This window comes from Bufo bufo, chromosome 9 (genome assembly GCF_905171765.1).
Source record: "Bufo bufo chromosome 9, aBufBuf1.1, whole genome shotgun sequence".
NCBI lineage: Eukaryota > Metazoa > Chordata > Amphibia > Anura > Bufonidae > Bufo > Bufo bufo.
The window spans coordinates 83,743,760-83,763,540 of NC_053397.1; the positions used below are offsets into that span (position 1 = coordinate 83,743,760).

The following is a 19,781-nucleotide window of genomic DNA, read 5'->3' on the forward strand; positions in this document are numbered from 1 at the left end:
CAGCCAGATATTTGAGTCTTTACACTTCCAAATACTTACTCTTATTGGTAGTGGGTGTTACCAAGGGAGAGTGCACCTAATCCGTGTATTCTGTGCTGGTTGAGCCACTGTAACTATTTATACCTTCGAAATCCTGCGGTGGTGGCTACAATCTATGTGGACTCTCTTCAATTACTCTGTGAATGTTCATTCAATATTATCAAGATGGCATTGCCAATGTAATGTCATGTTATGAATAGTTATATAGTTGAATGATCATTTACTGCAATTCTGAATTTCATTTATGGTAACTTGGTGTCTATTTATGGCTCTGTGCAAATTGCCATCATGGATTCCATTGCAGCAGGTGCCATGATGGATGATATAACTATCCTGACATTATGATGGTATTGGGTCTTTTAGGTTTCATGTTTTTGCTGGAAAGAAAAGCATAGCCCATTGTGAAACCCAGTCTGAAAAAGTGTAGCCCAGACTGAGACAACAATTAAAAATGAAAACAGTTAAGTCAAAGCCAAACTATTAGGGTTTGTTCAAATTTTCACTAATGATTTCTGTTATCCTGCTGTATTCCAGGCAAATAACTTAGACGAACCGGGCCAAACAGACCCCATTGACTATAATGGGGCCCGCAGGGTTCCTTTTAGCAGTCCAGCATTGTACCGGAGAAAATAGCGCAACTATTTTGTCCCATATTTTTTAAGGAAAGGCACAGCAGTGTGTGTCTTTCACCCTCAACACTACAGTATCTCCACCATAGTAATGGAGGCAACATATCCCCAATATAGTAGTAATTTTAAAACCATCCTCCATGATATGACACATCCATGTACCACATGCTATACAGTAACTGCATCTGATTCACAATGATACCATACCAAGGCACCTAACTATAAAAAAAAAAAATGAAAGCTATATTGCACCAATATCAGTCATATTCAGTGGTATAATGTTCTATATCAGAATCTAAGATGACTAGCCTCTATCCAATATCACAAACTGTGATATGTGACAAGTCACAGAGTGTTTTAAAGCCTTTATTGTGTATACAGTATGTTTATTCTGAAAAAGACCTAGGCCCAACGAGTGGGTAGAAGAAGTTTCTACCATGCCTTTGAAACTGTTCTTTCACGAGCATGTTCGTCTCTGATTGTGTATGTCTTCTGTTCTTCTGTTTTCCTGGATTTTATTTGGGGTGCTCAATATAACATCACAGCCAGCAAAGAAGTACCTCCCTGTGCATCTCATTTCACTTTAGTTTATGCTGAGGATATGGAAAAATCTGCCATCTTAGTGGTAGGACAAAGAGGAAGCTTTGTGACCTTGCCTGTCAACCCCAGGCTCTTCAGTCCCTTATTCCTTACAATCCCTACCAGAGATAGAAAAACCATAGTTGCCAAAAGGGGAATAATTTTGAAAAGCTGAGAGCTGCTTCTGAGGTTGCAGTAAATCATTGACCATGCATGGAGACAAATCATGATGATGTGAGCGCCTACTTATTGAATGCTGACATCAGACTTCCTGACACAATACAGAGATGCATGAGCAAGGAAAAAGTATAGTGAGTGGGTACAGTGATGACTTGGTATATCCGCTAAAAATCATACCATTTTGAACGATCTCTTTCTCACAGGATCTGAAAGAAAAAATGGATGAACTGCAGCCACTAATTCCAGTTTTGGAGCAGTATAAGACAGATGCTCGCCTGATCACACAATTCAAGGAAGAGATCAGGAATCTGACCGGTATTCTTACCACCATTCAGCAAGAGATTGGAGCATTTGACTATGAGGAGCTGCACCAAAGGGTCCTGGGCCTGGAGTCTCGTCTGAGAGAGTGCATGAAAAAACTGAGTAAGACTAGGCATTGCTTGTTCTATACATCATTTTTCTGTGCCTCCCGGTGATTACTTGGTGTTCACAGCATATTTCAATAAGTGTTGTCTGTCCTTAAAAGTAATGAATGTAAATTTCATTAATTCAGGTTAAGGCTACTTTCACACTAGCGTTCGGGGCTCCGCTTGTGGGCTCCGTTTGAAGGGGCTCACAAGCGGCCCCGAACGCATCCGTCCGGCCCTAATGCATTCTCAGTGGAGGCGGATCCGCTCAGAATGCATCAGTCTGCCAGCGTTCAGCCTCCGCTCCGCTCAGTGAGCGGACACCTGAACGCTGCTTGCAGCGTTCGGGTGTCCGCCTGGCCGTGCGGAGGCGAGCGGATCCGTCCAGACTTACAATGGAAGTCAATGGGGACGGATCCGCTTGAAGATGACACCATATGGCTCAATCTTCAAGCGGATCCGTCCCCCATTGACTTTCAATGTAAAGTCTGGACGGATCCGCTCAGGCTACTTTCAGACTTTGTTTTTTTTTCAAACTATAATGCAGACGGATCCGTTCTGAACGTCTGCATTATAGGAGCGGGTCCGTCTGATGAAACATCTGAACGCTAGTGTGAAAGTAGCCTTAAATTGCGCCTTATATCCAACTGTCTGAAAGAAAAAGTTGTTTTGCGGCCCATAAAAATCAACCAGTGTTCAGCTTCCATTATCTTAAAATTCATGAAAAAATGAAACATCTTGGTATAGTAATGCTATGGTAATCATTAGTGTTGAGTGAATCAAAGCATCCAAAGTGGAATTCGATCCGAAGTTTAGGAAAGATTTTATTCACCACAAAGCCGAATTTCCTCACATTTCGTGGTAACGACTCGGATTTTTTCTAAAATGGCTGCACATGTTACAAAGTGAAAGTAAGAAGCCTGGGAACGCGATGTCAACCCTTAATGCCGTTTAGCTAGTCAATCAGCAGATAGCCATCCCGTGTGTTGTCACAGCCCTATAAAAAGCCTCATCCTGCGCAGTCTCCGCCATTTCACTCTGAGCTGAGCTTAGGGAGAGACGTGATAAGCGCTCATGCACTAGTGATAGTGTTGCAGAAAACAATGCAAAAATATTGGACAGTGCAGGGAGATCGTAGGGAGAGCATAGAGATACTGCAGGGACAGTGCAGGCTGAGTGTAATCACCCTGTACATCTTGTTCACCTGCTGCGCCATTCATATTTAATCTGTTCAAACACTTACTGTGACTTAGTCTCAACAGTCAGTCTAATATTGCGGCGTTTATCTTGTTCACCTGCTACAGCATTCATACTTAATCAGTTATATATATTTACTGGCGGTGTAATATGACGTGTTTATCTTGTTCACCTGCTGCTTCATTCATACTTAACCTGTTACATTATTGATTTAGTTACTGTACACTATGGACCACAAACAGTTGCCTGGGCCCTCCAAAGGAATGGACAGTGGCAAAAATGTAGCTGTAGCCGGGACAACCAGCAGCAGAAGAAGGATTGGTGGTAGCAGCAGCTGCAGCAACAGGCCAGAGCTGCTACTGTCATCCATCGGTCGTGTTTTGACCAACAATCCAGCTGTACTGGAATGGTTGACTCGTTCTTCAACATTATCTCAAGTGACAGCAGATACACACAGCCAGGAATCACTGAGTTCCTCTGACACCACACTTAGTTGGTTTGGCCCAGGAACAGCCTCTGTGCCGTCACCTGCCCTGAACCTACCTCTTGCTTTTGCTGCTGCTTCTGCTAGCCAGTAATGTTTGCGAAAGGTTCTGCTCTGCTTTTCAGCAAGGATGAGCTTTTTGAGGACAGTCAACAGCTACAGGCCAGCACAGACTTGGAGGAGAGGTCCACTGTGTACTCCTCTAGGCATGCAACTGGCGATGAGGACAGTTGCGAGATGTCAGGGACGTGCACAAAAGACAGGTGAGGGTGACATTAGTGAGGAACAAACCAATGTAGATGTAGTCGATTGCACATGGGAGCCTGGTGAAGAGGGGACATCATCATCATCAGGGGGTGATGATGGAAGCATGCCCGTGAGACAGCAGGGTGGATGCGTGTCCTTGAGACAGCAGGCTGAAAGCATGCCCGTTAGACAGCAAGGTGGCAGTGTGCCCGTGAGACAGCAGGGTGGAAGTGTTCCTGTGAAACATCAGGGTGGAAGCAGTGGGAGATCTGCAGCCAAACGCGGGAGGGTTACATCATATGATATTCAGGAGACTGCCTGTGAGGAACCCACTAACAGTGCACAGATTCATAAAAACATCAGCAGGCAGGCAACACGCAGTGGTAAAGGGAAAATGGCATACTCGCCGGTGGGGGAATTTTTCAGCAAGTTGCTGGAGGACATTAGTGTGGCAGTATGCAGGATATGTGGGCAGAATATGAGGCGGGGCCAGGGCATCAACACTAATGTTGAGCGAATCGAAACATCCAAAGTGAAATTTGATCCAAAGTTTAGGAAAGATTTGATTTGCCACTTCGTGGTAACAAATCAGCTGTTCCTAAAATGGTGGCTGCATATGTTATAAATTGGAAGTACTGTAAGAAGCCTGAGAACGTGATATGACCCATAATTCCGTGCAGCCAGCCAATCTGCTGTTAGCCATCCCCCTGTGATGTCGCAGTCCTATAAAATCCTTATCTCGCGCAGTCTTGCCATTTCACTGTGAGCTGAGAATAGGGCAGTGTTGCTGAAAACTGGTTTAAAAAAGAATATTGGAGAGGGAGAGTGCAGGGACAGTGCAGGGAGACTGTTTTGAGACAGTAGGGAGACTGCAGGTCGAATTTATCACTGTGTGCAGCACGTTCTACTGCACCCACATTCACAGTTAATCAGATATGATATCGAAACAGTTATGTTGAGTCCGTATTCCAGGATGGTGTAATATTTTGCCCTGTTCAACTTGCAATGGAGCCAAATTTATCATAGTGAATGCATTCTGTTAGCTGTTGCGTTACATAGCGTCAAAATTAGGCCACGGTTAAATATTTTACCCTGTTCAATTGTGCAGCGGAACGAAATTTATCATAGCGAATGGCTTCAGTTAGCTGTTGCATTACATAGTATCAGGATTAGTGACGATTAAAGATCCAACAATAAGCTTCTTAGTTTCATGAATCTTTAATACGATACATGCTGGAGCTTTAATTACTGCGGCTGTAGGTGTAATATATTGCCATGTACATTGTGTTCTACTGCACCGATATTCAGAGTTAGTCAATTATTTTAACGATACAGTTACTCTAATATTTCGCCCTGTACAAGTGTTCAGTGGACCCAAATTCATCATCACTAATACGTTCTTTTAGCAAAAAAATTATTCTGCTTCAGTATTGCAATCCCCGATCCCTATAACGAGCGGGTTACCTGCACCTGTCGGCGAAGGGTACACACACAGCGATCCCTTCAGTGTAGCACGCTTGCAGCCACAGACATCTAAGGGCATCACAGACCTGTAAGATGTTGGACGCTGACCGCCTGGGGTCAAATATCTACTTAAAGGGGTTGGCCACTCTGTTAGCACTTATTAAAACTATAAAAAAGTAGGGCGATATTACACTTAGGGTTCACTCACACGTCCGTAGTGTATTGCGGATCCGCAATACACCTGGCCGGCACCCCCATAGAAAAGCCTATTCTTGTCCGCAATTGAGGACAAGAATAGGACATGTTCTATTTTTTTCTGGAGCCGCGGACCAGAAGATCGGATGTGCGCTCCGGAAATGCGGATGCGGACAGCACACTGTGTGCTGTCCACATCTATTCCGTCCCCATAGAGAATGAATGGGTCCACACCCGTTCCACACAATTGCAGAATGGATGCGGACCACAATTGCGGACATGTGAATGGAGCCTTACTAATATATCTTCTTAAGCAGATCTGCCTGGTTTTCCTGCTATTGGCAGCCACGCCCCCTCCTGTCCTGCTCTCACCACGCCCCCTCCTGTCCTGCTCTCACCACGCCCCTTCCTGTCCTGCTCTCACCACGCCCCCTCCTGTCCTGCTCTCACCATGCCCCCTTCTGTCCTGCTCTCACCACGCCCCCTCCTGTCCTGCTCTCACCATTCCCATCCTGTCCTGCTCTCACCACGCCCCCTCCTGCCCTGCTCTCACCACGCCCCCTCCTGTCCTGCTCTCACCACGCCCCCTCCTGTCCTGCTCTAACCACTCCCATCCTGTCCTGCTCTCACCACGCCCCCTCCTGTCCTGCTCTCACCACGCCCCCTCCTGTCCTGCTCTCACCACGCCCCCTCCTGTCCTGCTCTAACCACTCCCATCCTGTCCTGCTCTCACCACGCCCCCTCCTGTCCTGCTCTCACCACTCCCATCCTGTCCTGCTCTCACCACGCCCCCTCCTGTCCTGCTCTCACCACGCCCCCTCCTGTTCTGCTCTCACCACGCCCCCCCTGTCCTGTTCTCACAGCTGCCTGTCTGTCCATCCCTTCACCTGCCATAGAGGAGCTACCATGTCCATGCCTGAAGGAGTGTGCTGCTGTCTGGATCCTAAAGCACCCTGCTTGTATCAGAGGTGCTTTCCTTCTGTGACTGGCACTCCTGGCTGTGCAGGGCAGGCAGGGGCTTAGCAGGGACACTTGTTAAAAGCTAAAATAAAGAAACTTTTGCAGGAGGAAGGGAGACTGAGGGGAAGCTATGATGGCTGATCTGACTTCTGGCTCTGCCCCCCTCTGTTTCCCCTGTACTGAGAGGATCCTGCCAACATGTGAGGAAGCGCTGTGGACCACAAACTGTGAGCAATCCCAGTGTCTGTCCTGTTTATGGCCCCTCTGCTTTGTGTTCTTATCACAGACATGATATTACAGCCAGACCAACAGTTCAGGAGCTTTAACCCCTCGTGAGCTGTCAGTATGGCTGAGGTCAGTGATATCAGCAGCAGTCACTGGTCTCACCATCTATAATTGTGTGCCCTCTCATTCCTGCACTCTGTATATGGTGATCTGCATATAGAGATCCGTTACCCGCTGTACACTGTATACAGTGATCCGTGCTAACAGTAGCCCACAAGTGCCGCCGGAAGTCTGCTCTGGCCCCATTCACTTTAATGGGGACAGGTCAGAGATGCGGCTGCAGCACGGCAAACATGCAGAGAGGCAGCTGGACAAAAAACGTAGCGAGCTGGGCATCAGTGAATGTGAATGGGGCCGAAGTGGACTTCTGACGGCACTCGTGGGATAGCTAGCTCCTCTGAACATGCTTGCTGCAATGCATGGTGGGATTTTTACTTTCACTTTACAGCTGCTCCTCCCACACAGCTGGTCTGAGGAGCTCCTCCAGGGAGGACTGTCATGGAGAACAGGTTAGAAAAATGATATATAGCCAGTACATGTCACATGATATAAATACTTCATGGTTTTGGCTATTGTCTAGGGCACTTTGGATTTTAGATACTTAGGGTGGCTAACCCCTTTAAGGCTACTTTCACACTAGCATTTATATTTTCCCATTATTGAGATCCGTCAGAGGATCCGTCAAACTCTTTCGTTTTGTCCCCATTCATCGTCAATGGGGACAAAACGTAACTGAACAAAACGGAATGCTCCAAAATGCATTCCATTCCATTCTCATACCGGAGAGCAAACTGCAGCATGCTGCGGTTTGCTTTCCGTCCTGGGATGCGTAGCAAGACACAATAGAAAACGGATCCGTCCCCCATTGACTTTCAATGGAGTTCATGACGGATCCGTCTTGGCAATGTTAAAGATAATACAACCGAATCCATTCATAACAGATGCAGATAGTTGTATAATTAGTAACGCAAGAGTTTTTGCTGAACCCTGCCGGATCCAGCTAAAACGCTAGTGTGAAAGTAGCCTAAGGCTACATTCACACGAGCGTGTGTTTTGCGGTCAACAAATTGCGGATACGTCCATATGGCATCCGTTTTTTTTTGCGGATCCATTGTAACAGTGCCTATCCTTGTCCGCAAAATGGAGAGTAATAGGAATAGGACATGTTCTATCTTTTTTGCGGGGCTACGGAACATACATACGGATGTAGATAGCACACGGTGCGCTGTCTGCATTTTTTGCGGACCCATTGAAATGAATGGGTCCTCATCCTATCCGCAAAAAAAAATGGACACGAAAACAAAATACAAACGTGTGAATGTAGCCTGAGGCTAGGTCTACACGACGACATTTGTCACGCGACAATAAGTCGCGCAACATATAGGGCACAACTACACTGCAACATTTGTCGGGCGACATTTTGTTGCACCAATGTCGCCCGACACTTTTTATAATGGCAGTCTATGGTGTCGCACTGCAACATGCGACATGCTGCGACTGCGACGCGAAAGTCGCAGAAAAATCCATCTCGAATCGCATGTTGCATGTTGCAGTGCGACACCATAGATTGCCATTCTAAAAATTGTCGCGCAACATTGGTGCAACAAAATGTCGCGCGACAAATGTCGTCGTGTAGACCTAGCCCCGGTTGCTGTTATGAACCACACAAATCGCCCCACCAACTCGACCCAAATTCATCCTAGCTAATTAGTCCGTGTCATTTATTGCAATCTTTTATGGTCGGAACTACCACAGTATTACCAGACAAATCGTTCCACCAACCGGACCGAAATCCATCATTCCTAGCTGATGCGTTTTACAGGTACATTTTTGCCAGTGCTTCAGTCTCTTGTCTCTCATTCTTCCAGATATTACACAGAAAAAATAAAATCAAGAAGTACAGAATATACTTAAAAACCTGTGCAAGGAAACATAGGAGGAGATTTATAAAAATAAAAAATAAAAAATAATAATAATTAAAAGTTAAGAAAAGTGGCTTTGTTACCCATAGCAACCAATCAGATTCCACTTTTCATTTTTGAGAGCTCCTTTGGTAAATAAAAGGTGGAATCTGATTGGTTGCTAGTAGTAACTAAGCCATTTTGCCTTGACACCAGTTTAGATAAATGTCCCCGATAGTCAGCAAATGATACGCAGGACGGTGAGAGCGGGGGGGCATCAGCGACCTCACGGTTCTGTAACTGTAGCCAATCACTGCAGAGCATTGAATGGGGGCGTGGCTTTGACAACCCCTGCTGTTTCTTCAGGACCATACCATACAGCAGAGGTTGTTTCTTTTGGGAGGAAAACTACATTTATCAGTATAACATTTAGTGGCATTATTCCAGCGAACCTTTTTAAATCACTTTATCAAACACTTTTCTGTTTCCAGCCATTAAGTTATTGAATTCAATTTGCATTAAGTATCGGGAAATGTGAAGAGTGACATGGCTGAACAGTTCATTTCTTGTCTCTGTTCGACAGTTATGATTGCTCTCCTGTGAAGTTGTATTAAAACTTTGGCACGTACGCTAAAGACACAGAAGAAGCAGGAATCCCGCTGTAATAAAGTAGACATGCCTGCTTGATTTCTGTACACAGCGGGAGATTAAGTGTTTAATGGTTATAGGAGATTGTTTGGAAGGCATGAATTTTCTTAATATCTATTGTTAATACAAAAGGTGGGAAACCACTTCATGAAAAAGAGGGGGGGGGGGGAGCTGACGCTGCGCTAAGAACTCAGGTCTGATTAGATCTAAAAAAATATAGTCATGAAAGCTTTAAAGTCTTGTGCTGCTGTGCTCAACCTGCGTGTTCACCGAGCACGGGAGGGGGTCTCGGCCATAAATTGAGGCAGCCACCAAGATAATCAGCATTATTTTACACAAATGATTCTCTATTACTGGTGGCCTGTGGGGAAAAGGACAAACAATATGTGATGCCTTGTTTGACTTGCTGCCTGTGTTGATGATTTTGAAGCAGCCACAAACATAAGGCTATAAAAGTGTAAGTTCATATTTTTACATGCCATCGTTGGGATGGTTTTGCAGATATTTCAATGCTAATAGCAATCTTAGTGAACGCAAATGTCTATTTTCTCATTTACGCAGTTCACAGATGACAGAACTAGTTTTAGAATTTTTAGTATTTCAACGTGTTCTGTGTTTGATAGCCGTAGGGAACAAAACACCATAAAAATGTCAAAGAGCAAAATATGCAGTCATCAAGACGTTAAATGGCGCTATATCGTTTTTTTTTAAAGTGGATTTTGGCAAGGTTTCCATCCGGGCTGATTCCCAGACGGAAACCCTCGGGGTTCTGGCACAGTTTTGAAGTTTGAATGCAATGAATCCGGCGTGGCACCCAGCATAGTTTCCGGTGGTATCCACATAGAATCCACACTAAGAAAGGATATGTCCTTCCTTGGAGTGGTCTGGGAAGCCGAGCTGAAATAAACCATGACTACATGAACTAAACCACAGACTCCCTCTGAAAACAATGGGAGGTGGATTACATGAGGAATTCACGTGGAAATCAGGATAACACATACCGGTAACTCCATGTGGACGAGACCTATAAATATCAAGGGAGGTTTTCAGTTCAAAACATACCTATAATGATGGATAGATAGATAGATAGATAGATAGATAGATAGATAGATAGATAGATAGATAGATAGATAGATAGATAGATAGATAAGAGAGATAGATACAGAGAGATGATAGATAGATAGATAGATAGATAGATAGATAGATACAGAGAGATGATAGAGATAGATAGATAGATAGATAGATAGATAAGAGAGATAGATAGATAGATAGATAGATAGATAGATAGATAGATAGATAGATACAGAGATATGATAGATAGAGATAGATAGATAGATAGATAGATAGATGGATAGAGAGATGAGAGATAGATAGCGATAGATAGATAGATAGATAGATAGATAGATAGATAGATAGATAGATAGATAGATAGATAGATAATAGATAGATAGATACAGAGATATGATAGAGATAGATAGATAGATGGATAGAGAGATGAGAGATAGATAAAAGATAGAGATAGATAAAAGATAGAGATAGATAGATAGATAGATACAGAGATATGATAGATAGATAGATAGATAGATAGATAGATAGATAGATAGATAGATAGATAGATAATAGATAGATAGATACAGAGATATGATAGATAGATAGATAGATAGATAGATAGATAGATAGATAGATAGAGAGATATGATAGATAGATAGATAGATAGATAGATAGATAGATAGATAGATAGATAGATAATAGATAGATAGATAGATACAGAGATTAGTGTTGAGCGCGAATATTCGAATTGCGAATTTTTTTCTCGAATATCGCAATTTCGAGATTTCGCGAATATTTAGAATATCGTTCTATATATTCGCGAAATAGAATATTCGTTTTTTTTCTTTTTTTTTTTTTATTATATTTTTTTCTTTCCCACTTCCCTAAAGTTGTTCTTACCTGTCCTTTGGATTCCTGGCTTCCTGGCTGCTCCAGTCAGTGGCGCTTTCAACTTACTGCTATATTCCATATTAGCTAAATTACAATCTAATCTATATGTGTATTTTACGAAATTTCGCAATAGTCGCAATTGCGATGCGAGTAATATAACACGAAATATTCGCATGAAGATTTCAACTTAGCACTGCTATACTCCATATTCTATCCCAATATGGAATATAGCTGTGCTAAGTTAGCACTGCTATATTCTATATTAGGCTAGAATATGGAGTATAGCTGTGCTAAGTTGAAATCTTCATGCGAATATTTCGTGTTATATTAGTCGCATCGCAATTTAATAGAACGCATCGAGTAATATAACACGAAATATTCGCATGAAGATTTCAACTTAGCAGCGCTAAGTTGAAATCTTCATGCGAATATTTCGTGTTATATTAGTCGCATCGCAATTTAATAGAACGCATCGAGTAATATAACACGAAATATTCGCATGAAGATTTCAACTTAGCACTGCTATACTCCATATTCTAGCCTAATATGGAATATAGCTGTGCTAAGTTAGCACTGCTATATTCCATATTAGGCTAGAATATGGAGTATAGCTGTGCTAAGTTGAAATCTTCATGCGAATATTTCGTGTTATATTAGTCGCATCGCAATTTCGACTTTTTCAAATGTTCTTAATATTGCTCTAACTTCGTCTTTTAGAAATTTCGTAATATTGCTCTAACTTCGTCTCTTAGAATATTACGAATATTCTAAAAGACGAAGTTAGAGCAATATTACGAAATTTCTTAAAATACACATATAGATTGTAATTTAGCTAATATAGTGCTATAATCCCTTTTTTTTCCTGTAATTTTTTTTGCCTCTTCTGAACTTAAGTTTTGTAAAATATGTACACTATTAAAAATTATTACTATAGCAGTATATTAGCTTAAATACAATCTATGTGTATTTTACGAAATTTCGTAATATTGCTCTAACTTCATCTTTTAGAATATTACGAATATTCTAAAAGACGAAGTTAGAGCAATATTAAGAACATTTGTAGTGTTGAGCGCGAATATTCGAATTGCGAATTTTTTTCTCGAATATCGCAATTTCGAGATTTCGCGAATATTTAGAATATCGTTCTATATATTCGCGAAATAGAATATTCGTTTTTTTTCTTTTTTTTTTTTTATTATATTTTTTTCTTTCCCACTTCCCTAAAGTTGTTCTTACCTGTCCTTTGGATTCCTGGCTTCCTGGCTGCTCCAGTCAGTGGCGATTTCAACTTACTGCTATATTCCATATTAGCTAAATTACAATCTAATCTATATGTGTATTTTACGAAATTTCGCAATAGTCGCAATTGCGATGCGAGTAATATAACACGAAATATTCGCATGAAGATTTCAACTTAGCACTGCTATACTCCATATTCTATCCCAATATGGAATATAGCTGTGCTAAGTTAGCACTGCTATATTCTATATTAGGCTAGAATATGGAGTATAGCTGTGCTAAGTTGAAATCTTCATGCGAATATTTCGTGTTATATTAGTCGCATCGCAATTTAATAGAACGCATCGAGTAATATAACACGAAATATTCGCATGAAGATTTCAACTTAGCAGCGCTAAGTTGAAATCTTCATGCGAATATTTCGTGTTATATTAGTCGCATCGCAATTTAATAGAACGCATCGAGTAATATAACACGAAATATTCGCATGAAGATTTCAACTTAGCACTGCTATACTCCATATTCTAGCCTAATATGGAATATAGCTGTGCTAAGTTAGCACTGCTATATTCCATATTAGGCTAGAATATGGAGTATAGCTGTGCTAAGTTGAAATCTTCATGCGAATATTTCGTGTTATATTAGTCGCATCGCAATTTCGACTTTTTCAAATGTTCTTAATATTGCTCTAACTTCGTCTTTTAGAAATTTCGTAATATTGCTCTAACTTCGTCTCTTAGAATATTACGAATATTCTAAAAGACGAAGTTAGAGCAATATTACGAAATTTCTTAAAATACACATATAGATTGTAATTTAGCTAATATAGTGCTATAATCCCTTTTTTTTCCTGTAATTTTTTTTGCCTCTTCTGAACTTAAGTTTTGTAAAATATGTACACTATTAAAAATTATTACTATAGCAGTATATTAGCTTAAATACAATCTATGTGTATTTTACGAAATTTCGTAATATTGCTCTAACTTCATCTTTTAGAATATTACGAATATTCTAAAAGACGAAGTTAGAGCAATATTAAGAACATTTGCAAAAGTCGAAATTGCGATGCGAGTAATATAACACGAAATAGTCGCATGAAGATTTCAATTTAGCACAGCTATATTCCATATTCTAGCCTAATATGGAATATAGCAGTGCTAACTTAACACAGCTATATTCCATATTAGGCTAGAATATGGAATATAGCAGTGCTAAGTTTAAATCTTCATGCGACTATTTCGTGTTATATTACTCGCATCGCAATTTCGACTTTTGCAAATGTTCTTAATATTGCTCTAACTTCGTCTTTTAGAATATTCGTAATATTCTAAGAGACGAAGTTAGAGCAATATTACAAAATTTCGTAATATACACATATTAGCCTAGCCATAGTCATTAGCATAGGAACGTTGCCTTATACTATCAAGATAAATTTTCGCAATATGCGAAAAATAATTTCGCGATAATTGGAATAATTGCGAATATTCGATTTCGACGAATATAACACGAATATTCATGCGAATATTCGCGAAATATCGCGAAACCGAATATGGCACCTCCCGCTCATCACTAAACATTTGCAAAAGTCGAAATTGCGATGCGAGTAATATAACACGAAATAGTCGCATGAAGATTTCAATTTAGCACAGCTATATTCCATATTCTAGCCTAATATGGAATATAGCAGTGCTAACTTAACACAGCTATATTCCATATTAGGCTAGAATATGGAATATAGCAGTGCTAAGTTTAAATCTTCATGCGACTATTTCGTGTTATATTACTCGCATCGCAATTTCGACTTTTGCAAATGTTCTTAATATTGCTCTAACTTCGTCTTTTAGAATATTCGTAATATTCTAAGAGACGAAGTTAGAGCAATATTACAAAATTTCGTAATATACACATATTAGCCTAGCCATAGTCATTAGCATAGGAACGTTGCCTTATACTATCAAGATAAATTTTCGCAATATGCGAAAAATAATTTCGCGATAATTGGAATAATTGCGAATATTCGATTTCGACGAATATAACACGAATATTCATGCGAATATTCGCGAAATATCGCGAAACCGAATATGGCACCTCCCGCTCATCACTAACAGAGATATGATAGATTAGATAGATAATAGATAGATAGATAGATAGATAGATAGATAGATAGATAGATATAGAAAAAGCCAAGGCAGCACTCAAATATCCGTGAAAAAAGGGTATTTTAATCACCCATGTGGTAACAGCAACGTTTCAGCTCACTCCATGGAGCCTTTGTCAAGCCAATATTTGAGTGCTGCCTTGGCTTTTCTACATATATCTAATAGGACCGGGTCCGTGGTCTGTTTCAAGGAATTGCACCAGTTTGGATTTGTGTGCTGCTCATTAACTTTTTTTATAGATAGATAGATAGATAGATAATAGATAGATAGATAGATAGATTAATAGATAGATAGATAGATAGATAGATAGATAGATAGATAGATAATAGATAGATAGATAGATAGATAGATAGATAATAGATAGATAGATAGATAGATAGATAGATAGATAGATAATAGATAGATAGATAGATAGATAGATAGATAGATAGATAATGCTTGCAAAAAGTCTTCAGACCCTTTCACTTTTTTTTTTCATTTTCTGTTGCACTAAAATAAAAAAAGATCAACTTTCCCCCCATCAATCTGCGTTCCATTCCCCATAATGAGAAAGTGAAAGCAGAGAGGTTCAACAGATATGTTTCCTAAGAAAACTATTTCAAACCAGTTGCAGCTCGTGTTTTTATAACTATCATATTTTTTGTTCTAGCATGTGGAAAGCTCATGAAGATTACCGGACCTATTACAGTGAAGGCATCTGGGCCACGATTTGGAGCCTGGATGACAGATCCCGTAGCATCTGAGAAAAACAATCGTGTATGTATTGGGATTGCTGATACACAGGAGAACAATGCATTAAAGAGTAGACATCCTATATACAGTAAATACTATACATCTAAGTGTTTTAATCTTAATCACATTTCTTACATACAAAGTCTGGACATATGGGGTTACCCCATGAAAATATTTAGAACAAAACCCAGCTCATGAGTGTAAACAAGTTTGTATTTACACTTTTTCATAAAATGCTCATATCCCCAGATATACGTAGTTGTGTCTTCGCTTCGAGCAGCCACTGACTTCCCAAGATGTGGACCCAGCCCTTGCACTTTGAGTCTCTGTGAGAAGAGCACATTACAAATGTTTGTCATTGTCATATTCCCAGATTTGTATTAGACTATCCTCACAACCAGTTGTTTCTTTCTGTGTCCACTTCAGTGAATGTTCCAAGGTGGACACACATGCTCAGTCTTGCCTCTCTCTCTGCACCTTCAGGTGTGTGTGGGATTCCTGGTGTGGTGAAGCTGCAACATCTTCTCTGCTTCTTAGAGGAGATGTTAAATGAGTGTAATTAAAGTAATACTGTCTTACGTTCTTATTACTTGCTCACTATCTCTTCCGGGAAGCAGAAAAGATGCTCCAGCTTCAAAACAGGAGGCTGTTCACAGATCCGTCTACATACCCTAAGGAGCAAGACTGCGCATGTGCATCCAATTTGGCGCATTTTCTGAAGTACACACAGAAAGTCTATTCAATACTGTTCAACAACAAGTGGCGCTATGCTAACATTACTCCTGAAATATCTGGAGATATAAAAAAAAATCAAATAAGGCTACTTTCACACTAGCGTTTTTTGCAGATCCATCATGGATCTGCAAAAACGCTTCCGTTACAATAATACAACAGCATGCATCCATCATGAACGGATCCGCTTGTATTATGTCATATATAGCCATGACGGATCCGTCATGAACACCATTGAAAGTCAATAGGGGCCGGATCAGTTTTCTATTGTGTCAGAGAAAACGGATCCATCCTCATTGAGTTACATTGTGAGTCAGGACGGATCTGTCTTTCTCCGCACCACATAGCGGACAGAAAAACGCTGCTTGCAGTGTTATTCTGTCCACGATGGGAGTGCAACCAAACTGAACGGAATGCATTTTGGTGAATTCTGTTTTGTTCAGTTTTGTGCCCATTGACAATGAACGGGGACAAAAGTGAAGCCTTTTCATCCGCTATTGAGATCCTATGATGGATCTCAATAGCGGAATTGAAAACGCTAATGTGAAATTAGCCTAAGTGTAAATACAAAAAATGTTTATAATAATGGTCTAGATTTAATTCTTTGTGAGAAATCCCCTTTAAATTATGGGATCACTAAACTAAATACCGTAGTTAGAAATCATTTGGCAATTTTTAGATACTGTGACATTTCTTTGAGACACCATCCAACATTGCATTGAAATATGATCTTCCAGGGTGGCGGTCTTTCGAAGAAGATGTCCAGCATTCATTGTATATGGCGGAATTCAAAATCTGTCACAGGAAATATGGTCTTGATAAGGGGATGGTCTTCTCAAAGAGATTGTCTTTAGGAGAAGTTTCACTATATTAATACTTTATTAATCATGTTTTATGTGCTCATCCACATCTGGATAAAATATGAAAAAGGGCTAGATGAAGTAATAAAAAAATGTTTCTATTTTCTTCATAGGTCTGGTATATGGAAGGATTCACAACAAGCAAAATAGTTCGGGAGTACAAGTCACTGGCAGATTTTGTCACAGGAGCAGAATCCAGGACTTACACCTTACCAGTTAAATGGGCTGGCACTAGTCATCTGGTGTACAATGGTTCACTCTTCTTCAACAAGTATCAGAGCAACATCATCATTAAGTACAGCTTCAATATGGGGAAAATCCTGGCCCAGCGTAGCTTGGACAATGCCGGTTTCAACAATGTTTATCCTTACACTTGGGGTGGCTATTCTGACATTGACTTGATGGCCGATGAGTTTGGTCTGTGGGCTGTGTATGCTACCAACCAGAATGCCGGGAATATTGTCATAAGCCAGCTTCGACAAGACACTCTAGAAGTTGTTAAGAGCTGGAGTACAGGATACCCCAAAAGGAGTGCTGGAGAATCCTTCATGATTTGCGGCACATTGTATGTCACCAACAACCATCTCACTGGTGCCAAGGTCTACTACTCATATTCAACCAAGTCCTCTTTATATGAGTACATGGACATCCCCTTCCACAATCAGTACTTTCATATATCAATGCTGGATTACAATGCTCGGGACCGCGCCCTCTATGCCTGGAATAATGGACACCAGGTGCTCTTCAATGTTACGCTTTTTCACATCATTAAAACAGATGGTGATGTGTGAACTGCAGCTCAACTTGCCAATCACACAGGGTCCTTCGCTCATCTCTCAATAATCTGTTGCTCATGTACTGGATTTGTTACTTTCTTAATGTTTCTTATTGGTCTATGGTGTCTTTTCCTTTTATACACTTTCTTTGTCAGCTGTTTCTTTCTTGTGTGCTTTGTGGTTAAATGTCTTTGGCAGCATACTGTAGTGCCTGGGGAACTTACCATATCCATGACAGTCTGACATTCAGAGGAAGTATATTACAAGTTCAGTTGATCCCATTGATGTGGTATGGATCAAAAAATGAAAAAGAAGGGATTGGCATGTATTACAGTGTAAGAAAAAAAACATCAGTCAAGTAATTCACAATGAGAAGTACAGATCATAGATATGTTTTTTTGTCATACACTTATACTTAAAGTACTTAAAGAGGTTATCCCATGATTGATGTAAAAAATAAAAATCAGACATCATATAGTACATGACAATCTCTAACAAAGCTAGCACCAGCCCTGTACCATACATGAATCCAGAGCTACCCCTTTCATTGCTCCAGTTGCTTTGTTTGATTCTCTTCAGGCTGGCAGCTCAGGGCTGTGTGCTTTCTCAAGAGGCATTTCCTTTCTGCTTCAACTCTCTCCCTATCACAACTTGGGGGTATGTCCTTTCTACTGCAGCTCTCTCCCTATCACAACTTAGGGGTATGTCCTTTTTACTGAAGCTCTCTCCCTATCACAACTTAGGGGTATGTCCTTTTTACTGAAGCTCTCTCCCTATCACAACTTAGAGGATGTATGTCCTTTCTACTGAAGCTCTCTCCCTATCACAACTTAGGGGTATGTCCTTTTTACTGAAGCTCTCTCCCTATTAGTGTTGAGCGCGAATATTCGAATTGCGAATTTTTTTCTCGAATATCGCAATTTCGAGATTTCGCGAATATTTAGAATATCGTTCTATATATTCGCGAAATAGAATATTCGTTTTTTTTTCTTTTTTTTTTTTTATTATATTTTTTTCTTTCCCACTTCCCTAAAGTTGTTCTTACCTGTCCTTTGGATTCCTGGCTTCCTGGCTGCTCCAGTCAGTGGCGCTTTCAACTTACTGCTATATTCCATATTAGCTAAATTACAATCTAATCTATATGTGTATTTTACGAAATTTCGCAATAGTCGCAATTGCGATGCGAGTAATATAACACGAAATATTCGCATGAAGATTTCAACTTAGCACTGCTATACTCCATATTCTATCCCAATATGGAATATAGCTGTGCTAAGTTAGCACTGCTATATTCTATATTAGGCTAGAATATGGAGTATAGCTGTGCTAAGTTGAAATCTTCATGCGAATATTTCGTGTTATATTAGTCGCATCGCAATTTAATAGAACGCATCGAGTAATATAACACGAAATATTCGCATGAAGATTTCAACTTAGCAGCGCTAAGTTGAAATCTTCATGCGAATATTTCGTGTTATATTAGTCGCATCGCAATTTAATAGAACGCATCGAGTAATATAACACGAAATATTCGCATGAAGATTTCAACTTAGCACTGCTATACTCCATATTCTAGCCTAATATGGAATATAGCTGTGCTAAGTTAGCACTGCTATATTCCATATTAGGCTAGAATATGGAGTATAGCTGTGCTAAGTTGAAATCTTCATGCGAATATTTCGTGTTATATTAGTCGCATCGCAATTTCGACTTTTTCAAATGTTCTTAATATTGCTCTAACTTCGTCTTTTAGAAATTTCGTAATATTGCTCTAACTTCGTCTCTTAGAATATTACGAATATTCTAAGAGACGAAGTTAGAGCAATATTACGAAATTTCTTAAAATACACATATAGATTGTAATTTAGCTAATATAGTGCTATAATCCCTTTTTTTTCCTGTAATTTTTTTTGCCTCTTCTGAACTTAAGTTTTGTAAAATATGTACACTATTAAAAATTATTACTATAGCAGTATATTAGCTTAAATACAATCTATGTGTATTTTACGAAATTTCGTAATATTGCTCTAACTTCATCTTTTAGAATATTACGAATATTCTAAAAGACGAAGTTAGAGCAATATTAAGAACATTTGTAGTGTTGAGCGCGAATATTCGAATTGCGAAT

General features: G+C 40.1%; 1 protein-coding gene across 1 annotated transcript in view; it reads left to right on the forward strand.

The window, feature by feature from the left end:
* Positions 1-17,668, forward strand: part of OLFM3 (olfactomedin 3) — a 177,381-nt gene extending 159,713 nt beyond the window's left edge. Inside the window, exons 4-6 of the mRNA XM_040408756.1 lie at positions 1,631-1,850; positions 15,203-15,309; positions 16,991-17,668. Of these exons, the coding sequence (XP_040264690.1) occupies positions 1,631-1,850; positions 15,203-15,309; positions 16,991-17,668 (1,005 nt within the window). The remainder of the gene's footprint in view (positions 1-1,630; positions 1,851-15,202; positions 15,310-16,990) is intronic.
* The last annotated feature ends 2,113 nt before the right edge of the window (positions 17,669-19,781 follow it).